This window comes from Corylus avellana, chromosome ca3 (assembly GCF_901000735.1).
Source record: "Corylus avellana chromosome ca3, CavTom2PMs-1.0".
NCBI classification, from domain to species: domain Eukaryota; kingdom Viridiplantae; phylum Streptophyta; class Magnoliopsida; order Fagales; family Betulaceae; genus Corylus; species Corylus avellana.
In genome coordinates this window covers 495858-506902 of record NC_081543.1, presented here as the reverse complement: position 1 = coordinate 506902, position 11045 = coordinate 495858, and the positions used below count along the sequence as shown (strand labels likewise).

General features: G+C 35.8%; 1 protein-coding gene across 1 annotated transcript; it reads right to left on the bottom strand.

Moving 5' to 3' along the window:
* Nucleotides 1–2193: 2193 nt before the first annotated feature.
* On the bottom strand, nucleotides 2194–9727 carry LOC132173428 (uncharacterized). Its single transcript, XM_059584932.1, has 4 exons — nucleotides 9569–9727; nucleotides 9242–9452; nucleotides 6620–7155; nucleotides 2194–6535 (listed from the first exon to the last, which is right to left on the bottom strand). Exons 1-4 carry the CDS (start codon nucleotides 9725–9727, stop codon nucleotides 2399–2401), a joined length of 5043 nt encoding a protein of 1680 aa, XP_059440915.1. The 3' UTR covers nucleotides 2194–2398.
* Between the last annotated feature and the right edge of the window lie 1318 nt (nucleotides 9728–11045).

Here is an 11045-nt window from a genome sequence, read left to right as displayed (position 1 = left end):
GTCTTATTGCTAGTCTTGGGTTGGGGAGGGGGGACATTGACAATGTTTTGGTAGTTTGGAGGAGACATTGTCAATTGGGTGGTAATTTGAGGGAGTATGTGGACTTTACCCAAATAATTAATTGACAAAAATGTAATGAATGAATTATATATCAATTTGGTAAACTTCTATTGATAAAAGATTTAGGGTCTGTTTGGGAGTGCGATTTTGAAAATTGCGTTTTTGAAATTGCTACTTTTTAAAAGCGCACAGGCGTTTGGTAAAATATGTTAAGAATTTTTATTTTTATTTTTATTTTATTATTATTATTATTATTTTTATCAATTGAGTGTTTGGATAACATTAATATATAGTTATGGTTTCATGACCAAATAGATAAATACTGCCCCAAATATTTTTTTAAGCAAAATTGCGATTTTGGTTTAAATTCGTACTTTTTCAAATAAGTACCTTCTAGTCAGCTTATAGAAATTGCAGATTTGTCCACGATTTTAAAATTTGCATTTTTAAAATCGCAATCCCAAACATTCCAAAATTGCAATTTGGTTTAAAAACGTATATTATTTTTTTAAAAACGCATTCTCAAACATACCCTTAATACACATTCACATCTGGTAGCATAAGTTTAGCTAAATTTAGCCAAAATATCACCTTTTTTTTTTTTTTTTTTTTTCTTTTTTCTATTTTAGCTATGAACTTTTTTAAAGTACCTACATCCGGCTCAACATTTTAACTATCAACATTTAATATATTATTTAAAAAATTATTATTTTTTTTTTTAATTTTTTATTCTTTAAGTAGTTCTATGAGGGATGAGAGAGAAGTTTAAATAATTTTTAATTAGAGGAGATGATGAAATGATTTTTTTTTTTATTAATAAAATTATACATTGTTGAGCTATAGTGCTCAACAACTGTAGCTCCTCAACAAACTTTTGGCTAGTTTGCTGAGTCGGATGAAGAGTGATTTAATACTATGGCTCAACAAAATAGCTAAAATATTATTTTGTTGAACTGAATGTGAATGCTCTTATTTTTTTTCATTTTAAAATCAGACCAACTCGAAAAGAGATGTGACTTTTAGTGAATGTATGAGAGAATGGGAGAAATGCTCCAAATGAGAAAAGACTTGCACTGTTGATAGCCAAAATGATTACAAGGAGTCCCCCTCCAATAGTAACAGCTTTCAAACCATGAACATTGCCTGATTAAACTACAAGAAGCCAAAATGAAATAATAGTTTTGTCATCTCCATTTCAAATGGAGAGAATCCTAGCAAACATAATAATATATTTATCATCACTAACATTAATTACAGTTGTTATTGCAAAAGAATGTTTTAAAGTAATGTTAGAAATCATATTTTTATCCCACAACTATTTTATAATGATGTCATAACAATCTTAACCAACTTTTAGATCAATCCTTATTAAAAAAAATAAATAATTTAAGAGTTGGTTGGACTGTCACCTCAATACTGTAAAATAATTATAAGATAAAAATATGATGTATATGGATGCATCAAAATTTGTATTACTGTTGCATTTGCTAGCATATTCCTCTACATCTTGCAGTGCAAGGCTACGTCCGTCCAACAAGTTATTATAAGAAAATTGAACGAAGGTTGAGCATAGAGTGGAGTCAACTTTGACATGGTAAGGAACAACAAATGCAAAATCCAGATTGTGAATTCTTGATTGGGTTTAGGACTAGAGATGTAGAAGTCAAGTATTTAAATAGAAATAAGATATAAGAAATGCTATTTACCACACCTTTATCTTATTTAATTCATGTGACATCGTCAATCAACCTTTGGATCAGTCCTGATTTTTTTACTAATTGGCAGTACCACATACATCAGTAAAGTATGATAAAAGTGTGACGTATATCATCACTCAAAAGATATTTACATATTTGCAATCTCACAATAGCCAATACATTCCTCTACATTTTTTGAGTAATGTTAAACCTATAATTGATAAACAACTCTTTTACATCTTGTTAACTGATTGAAGCCACGCCCACTAACATATGCTGAATATATGTCAGCCAGTTAGTGAAAAAATTGTACATCAGTCACAAGCATTATTCATATTCTTTTGTTCTAAGTATCAACAAATATCAAATACAGGATTTTTAATCTCTGATCGACAAATATAGTAAAACAGACTCATCAAACATAAGAATCAAGAAGAAAACAAAAATCCTTTCTAAATTATATGCACACCAATACCACACATTATCATTTAGTTCATAATTACAAGAGAAGCACTCCCAACGTAGAAAGAGAAAGAAAGAAAAGCCCAGAAAAAAGAAAATGGCAGAGCATTGGAATCAGCAGTGCAGCAAGTGATTCCGTCTTCATATAAAGGAAATAGATGAAAGAAGCACAGTTATACTTAGTCAGAAGGGAAGGTAGAAGCGAGGAACACCTCATCCTCCATGAAAATCTGCAAATTCTTGGACTTCATTAAGAACCTGACTGCTTCCTCATCAAATTTCAGCAGGAAGCCAAACTTTATAAGCTCAGAGAGTGCACCAATACGATCTCTGTTCTCCCATAGCAGACCCTCGGATATTGCTTCAGAAAAATATGTAGCATATTCGATGATATTCTTGTATCCACCAGATCTGTCCAACTTCTGTGCCATGAAATTTGAAGACTCTCGATCCCAAAGTACCACTCGGCTTGCTTTTGCTTCGACAAATTCCCCAGAAGAAAGAGATAAACTATAGTTTACCGTGGTGGGTTCAAATGTCTGAAGGAAAATAGTATTCAGAAGCCTTTTGATAGCCTCATGCCTCCTTTCAGCATCCATTTTCATTGTAGGGCAGGCTAGAAAACCGAGGATGAGCCGAACCAGCCCTTTCTTAAGCAAAACATCCTTTCGTTTCACCGGACTGGGATGAGCAACATCCACTAAGGATGATTCTTCCTTCTGAACAGATTCGGATATCGTCCGAACCCCGATTTTCCTGTAAATTTCAAGCAACATAGTCCGAGTTAAAGAAGGCAAGCTTTGCCGAGGGTACCAAACAAATAATGGATGAGGAGAAAACTGCTCAAAAAGATCCGTCAGTTGGAGATCGTCAGCAATGAAAACATCATGCTTGTTGGACAGCAATATTTCATCTGAGCCTGAACCGACAGGTAATTTCACCAAGTTATCAGCAAGAGTTCTCTCAGTCTTTTCGCTCCAGTGCTTCGAAACATAAACCCAGAACTTAGAACAGTCAGCATGCGACAATGGGTATCCTGAGCTTTCCCAAACATTCCAAAGCTTGCAGTAATCATCAACTGAAGGATTGCCTCTAACATGGAAAGCATTGGAGAAAAAGCTAAGTAAATTTCGCTCATAGTGTTTCTCCAAAACCTGAAGCTGCAAACTAAAGAGGCCATCCTTGTCATGCAAAACACATTCTACAGGGCTGACCCAATTTCCATTCTGACTTCCATTTGGAATCCAAATCCTTTTGGCAGCTTCACTGTCTGGCTCCCAATTAAACTCACTCAAATAATTATACATTCGAACAATAGTAGAAAATTCAAGATGGAAATCAAGGTGGCTGGCAATCAATGGGCATCCTTTGTCCACATCAACAGTGACCCCAATTGCTCTGAGCTCTTCTTTGTAGGATGTAATACTAGAACCATAAAAACCGTCATCAACAAAAGGTCCATCTGTCTGCTTCAAAAAAGAACCCCATCTGGAATGGAACAGTACGCACTTGTCTGGAGGCCTATAACCAACCGGGGTCTTCAACCATTTCTTGGAAATTCTTTTCCTGAAATTGTCCGGAAAGGAATAATTCTTATCTTGCAATAAATTGCGGATGCATTCTAGCAATGCAATCACATCTCCAGGAGTTATGAGGGAGGGGTCTTGGGGAAAATGAAGACCAGCAGCTATGAACTTCACACCGTCTTTGATATCAACAACAACCCCCATCATCTCAAGCTCTTTCTTGTATTCATGAACTCCCTTGCCATAATAGTTGTCACTATCATCTATGAAAGGGAGGAGAGTAATTGGAGAAATTGATTGCCAATCTGATCCAAACAGAATGCAATTGCTTGGAGATCTAGAATCACCTAGCCGAGTCCGCAACCACTTCTCCTCACGGATGCATTTCTTAAAATCAGAAGGAAACTTATAAGGAGTGTCCTTTAGCTGTCTGCAACATGATAGGAAAGAGAGAACATTTTCTTTCGTCATGGAAGAAGCATGCTGCCTGAAACTTTGAGCAAATACTTTGACCGCATCCTCAAAGTCCACCTTCACCCCTGTTTGCTTCAACTCATTCCTGTAATCAAAGATGCTGCTTCCATAGAAATCATCATCAATCAATGGGAAACCTCTGAAAACCTGTAGGATGCTACCCCATTGTGAGTGAAACAAGAAACACTCTCCTGGAGAATTGTAACCGAAATCCGTCTTGAAGCATTTCACACCTTTCAATGCCTCAATGAGTTTGTTGGATGATCTAGAATGGCGTATACATTCCAGGATCAAAAGAACAGCCTCAGCTTTCAGCGAAGTCAAGCATGAAGGTGATTTTAAGCTGTCTTCAACGAGCTTGTAATTTCCACAGAATCCAATTAACACACCAAGCGACTTGAGTTCCTCTTCAAAAGCAAGGATTTCCTCCCCATGATAATCTACATCAATGAAGGGGATGTCACTGATTTGAGATGCAATTCTCCATTCGTGATCAAACAAAACAGATCCAACTGGAGACCTGTCACCATGGGATGTTCTTATCCATCTTTTTCCTTTGATACTGTTGATGAATTCGCCCAGAGGAAGAAATTTATCCCTTAAGAATCTGATGAAATTTAGAACAGAAAGCAAATGGACTCTACTTGAAGTGGAGGAAGCTGCAAGAGACATAAGATGCTTCCCAATATATTTACATGCTTCTTTGTACTCGAACATGACTCCAATAGTCGCAAGCTCTTCCCTGTATTGATTTATTCTATCTCCATAGAAACTTAGATCAATTAACGGAATATCAACAGGCACTAATCCATTTTGCAAAGTGTTTCCCAATGAAGAGGTAAACATGAATGACTGAGATGGTGGCCTGTAACCAGAACAGCCATTGACAGTAATCTTAAGCCAGCTACCTTCCTTTATGCATTTCAAGAAGTTCTCTGGAATCGAACTTCCTCTGCGTTTCAGGTTTCGAATCCAATCCAACAGTAAGAAAGCATTTTCAATGGTAAGTGGTGCAGAAACAGCAGGAATTGCAGCATTGGGAGGAGATATATAAGGGATATCAGAAGCTGCAACATGAGTTTTTAGAAAATTTAATAGCCCTTCTCCAGAAGTAGATTCACCTGCAAAACAACCTGGATGCAAGTAGTTTTCTGCTAACTCAACATAGCCTTTACCTCTCCAAGGATTCGAACCAATCAATCCCACCCATTTGCTTCCATTAGCTGGGACAAGGACACCTTTCCTTTGTGTGCTTAGACCTCCATAGTTATCTACAAGAGGCATAATACCACACAAACAATTCACTTCCTCTTTTGAAAGATATTTTTTTTCGAGAGAGAGATATAAGAAGTGAACAAAGGCAACAGCAAGCTTCCGGTCATTATTGAGAGAATTGTTAAGGTGAACGGCATAGTCATATACTTTAACAGTATTAATATTCACATGAGTTTGAAGCCATTCCAACATTGTGACCCTCTTAGAGAAGGAGGTGATAGCTTGTCGTGTGCTTTTTGGCACAAAAAAATGATCGCCCACACATTTGAATTCCCTGTTGCAGTCAACCAGCCATGACGCCTGACCGTTCATTTTTGATAAGGAGACCACCCTCTTCTGGTTCCTAGATGTGCATTCATTTACGCTGCACAAAGACACATCGCCATCAAGACCCACATATTTTATTAGTGGTATGCTCCTTATGTTGGTGTTGTGAAATTTGGAGTTCCAATTATCAGCAACGAACAGTAAAATCTCCAAATAAAGCTCCTCTGACACTCCTACAACGAGATTAGAACTCCCGATGCACTTCGCATACCAGTTGTTGTTGACAGGTTCCACTCCCAAGAAACTCAATATGTGATCATACTCCTTTCTATCAAATGCAGAACTCAAAATATAATTTCCATGGGATGAGAGATCAAGCAAGCTCACCCCTTCCTTCTTTGCCTTCTCCAATATGTTCCAGAAAGCAGGCATAAGCCTACCAACTTCTCGAGGTTTATGAAAATATTTCTGCTTTGTGTAGGACTCACTTGGAACAATATTTTCTTCGTGAAGCTTTGCTTTGATTGACTCCCTCATGATATTCAACTCTTGATAAGAAGAGCTGTTGACAGGAATGAACTTGAACATGGGAGCCAAACTAGATACTGGAGCATTTTCTGATGTTCTGATCGTTAGCGAGACCAAAGCATTGATAAAAGCAGAGGGCACACAATCCAGAATCCCTTTGTTCCACTTGTTGTCCAAGAGGATTGTTTCCCTTGATGATGCAAGAAGAAAATCTGCCTGGATTATGAAGGGAAAGTTAGTGAACATCTCTGTGGGAAGAAATGCATAGACCCCAGGTGAGCTCATCCCTCTGTTGAGACGCTCTTGAAGGGGAAAAGCCAACGTGATCACCAACTCTTCTACTTCCATTCTCCTTTCCACTTTGTTTTCTTGCCTAACAGGAAACTTCTGCTTCCACATGTAGTAACTGCATTCTTTGTCGGGCCCCTTATCCTTTTCCACGGCTAAGAGATGGAGTGTGTAGGATTCAGCATCAATGCTCTTCTTCATCACAAAGTCAGTCTCACTCATAATAGCTATTGCATTGACGGTACTGAGTCTTGATTTCTTTTTATGTTCCCTGATAGAAAGCCGCTTTATCTTTGCAAGGAACAGCAGAACTTCAGGATGAATGCTGGAGAGCTCTTCCTTCACAGGTTTGACTTTATCCGGCTTCAGAGGTAAGACTATCGTTGTCATTGGAAGAGTTTTTCCAGAACCATATATTTGTTTTATGGCAGAAAGAGTTGGGTTCTCTTCCACCCATTCAGGGACAATGTAACCAAGATTGCAATGTGGGCAAGGCTCTTCGTTGAACCGAATCTGATACCCATTGCTGAATATGTATGGCTTAGCAGTAACCAGAAAGACACTCTTGAACCCAATTCCTGCATATCAATCAGAGAATAAGTTAACTAGGGCATCAAGAACATACATAATTAAATATCTTTCTCAATCCCTCAAATGTTTTGTTTTTTTCCCTTCAAAAAACGAGGCCTAAGCATATCAAAATTTTAACAGATTCAAAAATTGAAATGTGGAATTTCCTAAATTTGAATTCGTCCCGTCGTAATTTGAGTGTGTTTGGTGGTAGAGAAGGTACCCCTTTATTTTCCAATTGATTGGCATAAAGTATCTCAGCAAGGTGTTTGTACAACATAAACAAGCCAAACTTATATATATATATATATATATTCGTGTACAAGCTTATGAACAAGTGACTTGAGATGGACATAAATGTCTATAAATATACATGAAAAATATACTTGAACAAATTTCAGATTAGATTGTGTTAATTCCTAGATAAGTTCATAAGATATACAATTATTCTTTTAAATTTATTAGTAATACTTTTGCTACAAATACAAGATTAATGAAATATTATAATCTATCTACACTCAAACAAGATAATCTTTGACTATAAATAAGCAACTAATGAATAGCATAGATATATAAGGGGTTGCAAATTTTAGGAGTAATTCTAAATGGCCTACTTGTGTCCTATTTGTGTCATACTAAGAATGATGTGGCTATTAAAATCACTTTTGAATCAAAACTTAATAATAATCAATCACAAGCTCAATTATGATTTTAATGGCCACATCATTCTTAGTAGGACAGAAATAAGCCTCATAGAATTACTCAAATTTTAGTCATGGTATTTATTTTAGGAAATTTTACTAAATTGGTCTATATATATGTGCTTTAAGTCATTTTCAAATTGCTTCTTGTAGCTTCAATTTATTCTTATTGCTCATTGTACTTTTGAACTGTTATCAAAAAGATCTTTCGATCCAATTATGTAAAGATTCCATTAATTTTTCTTATAGAATTTTTACAAAATTTCAATTATACCCAAAAAGAAATAAAAATTAAAAAATAAATAAAATAAAAAATAACAAAAATATAACAAAAGGTGTGAAGGGATTGCTAGGGGGCCTCCACCCACCACCCGTGGCCATAAGGCCTATAATCCACCCATGGAGAGTGGAGGCCTCCACCGACCCCTTGGGTGGATAGAGGGACAAAACTAGGAATTTAAAATTAGGGGGCCAGACTGTATTAAAATTTATTTTTGAGAGGCAATCATTCATGAAGTAAAAAAAATCATTAATGATTTTTTTTTTTTGACAAATTAAAGAATAATTTTTTTTCTTTTTTTTTTTCGTAATTTTGTAAAAGTTTTATAAAAATAAAAAATAAAAATAAATAGATGGAATCGATTTAAATTTTACAGATGATCTAGTTGATAACAATCCTAAGTGTAACAAAGAATATTAGAATAAGATAAAACTAAAGCATAAGGAATGATTTGAAAAGAATCTAAAGCACCTAAACCAATATATTTTGTAATTTTTCCTTTATTTAATAGAATGAAAAAATAAGAATAAATTAATCAAGTAGTTTATGAACAAAATCGAGCTTCTCAAAAACAAGTGAGCCAAACTTGAATATGTAATGTAGTTTGGTGATAAACATGAACTCAATTTTAGCTCATGCTTGAAGCAAGGTTATAGAAACCAGTTTTGAACAATTCGGTCCTTTCGGACTAGTTTCTGTTTATGTCTATGTATCTTTGCTGCATTTTTTGCTTGGGGTGCCCACCACGTTGTTGTTTGATCCCTTATAACCTCTTTCCCTTATTTGATTAGGAAAAAAAAAAAAAACAACAACAAAAAGTACTTGTTGGATCTAAACAAAAAATTTTCTTAGGCATTAAAATGTTTTTAATTATTAATTTTACTTCGATTATTTTGCAAGAAGAGTAATGCTTTTTTAGTACCCTTTGATTTTGCCCCCTGCATCTAATTCTTCTTTCTTTCCAAATCAACCAATAAATTAATCAAGTATTATCGTCACTAAACCAAATTATGAGGACATTATTAGTGTGACAAATTCTAATGACAGTGCCACAGTGGATACATGAAATTGCATCGTATAAACAGAGTATTTTAGGAAGAGTATGTGAAGTACCTTTTTCTCCAATATAACCGCGTTTCCGGTTGCCTTTCTTGGTGGAGCGACCAACACTGCAAATGGATTCTATATTCTTAGAAGAGAAACCTTTTTCATTGTTGAAAATCAGCAATGTCGCTGGAGCTCCCGTGGCCGTAATGTCCTGAGAAGTTATGATGAATTCAAGCGATGGATCCACCCCCTCCAAGTAATTGTTGTCTTCAGCATTCTGATAAACAAAAATTCACATTTCAAATGAGTAATGAGTCCAAGCATACACATTAAATCATCATCAAGATTCAACAACCAGCATATAGAGTTTGAGAGAATGAGTTAGGAAGGAACCTGAATGAGCTCCATGAGGAAGTGGACATCTTTAGCATAAAGTTCAGCAGAGAGGTTCTTGACGGCCTGGTGAAGATCCTCCGTCAATGGGTTCTCTTCCCCTCCAATCGAAAACTTTGTTTTACGTATCGCTTCTATGTGTTCTCTTGCCGTCTCCATATCCGTGCGTTACAGAAAACCAAAGCAAATACACAAAAACCAGATCTTAGCTTAGTGTGAGAGTGAAAGATAGGATTGAGTGAAACAGAGACACTTATTTATATATAGGCTGAGAAAGCTCAAGGAAGAGGGTTTCTCAACGAAGTTAAGTAAACGCCATGGGACTATTGTACGGAGAAGAAAGAGAGATAAAAAGGAAAAGTCGGAAAGTGGGGTTTGCTTTGCATGAGCTTTGGAGACAGGAAGCTTAACGTTACACACGGTGGTATACTTCTCAACGAAGCTAAATAAAAGACTGTACAGAGAGAGTGAGAGAGCAAAGAAAAGAAAAATGGTGTTGGGACTGTACGGTAAGTTAGAAAGTGGGGCTCTGCTATGAGCTTTCTGATTCGACCACCACTGTACCGAAAGTTAAAAATTGCATCGCCATTCACTTTCCAGGGAATGTGGAATTCTAGTGAAAGAAGACCACTGGGTTTTTTTTTTTTTTTTTAATTGACCTCACAAAAAAAATAAAAAAATCGATTTAGTAAGGATTGAGCTTATTTTTTAGAGAGCATTTTGGTGCAGATCGCACAAAAGATGACTTTTGTGCCACTAATCAGAAGTTGATACATCAGCCTATTTTACTAGATTTATACTTAAAACAAAGATATAGTCACACTTGATCCTACCAAATATATATATATATATATATAATTTTAAAAACAAAAAAACAAAAAACAAAAAACAAAAAGTAAATATTTGGGGTGGCCGAGTGGGGCGGCGGCGGTTGGCGCGCCACCACCCAGCCAGATCTGGGGTGGCCACATGCCACCCCCATGGGCTAGGGTGGCCCGTGCAAGCCACCCCCCATCCAAGTCGTAGGGTGGTTGCCTGCTACCCCATTTTGGTTCTTATTTTTTTCAACAAAAAAAAATTAATTTTTTATCTCATATTTGATATAATCTAGTATGGTTGTATTTATTTTCTTATTGTCTTTCTTGTTGATGTGTCAAGCTATGAATGATGGGCACAAAAGAGGGGTTTTGCACAACTTTCACATATAAATTATTCTCTATTTTTTATAACCGATTTTGCTTGTTGTGTAAGGCTTCAAGAAATTTTTTATTTTTTATTTTTTTTATTTTTTTTTATCAAAGCAAGAACAAGAGAAGCGAAAAGACTAACCAACAAATGCCAAAATAATAATAATAATAATAATAATAATAAAAATTAAATTTTATTGAAAATGGGCCAAATAATTGTTGTGGCCATTGAATTTTTGGCTCATTGACAAAAAAGAGACCGGTTGAAATTGAATTCCAAAAACAAATTT

Excerpts from the sequence above, each read along its gene's own strand:
- LOC132173428 (XM_059584932.1), bottom strand. The coding sequence starts at position 9,727 with ATGGAGACGGCAAGAGAACACATAGAAGCGATACGTAAAACAAAGTTT. Across the intron at positions 7,156-9,241 it reads CGGTTATATTGGAGAAAAAG|GAATTGGGTTCAAGAGTGTC; the intron begins GTACTTCACATA and ends ATTGATATGCAG. Across the intron at positions 6,536-6,619 it reads GAATGGAAGTAGAAGAGTTG|ATGTTCACTAACTTTCCCTT; the intron begins GTGATCACGTTG and ends CTTCCCACAGAG.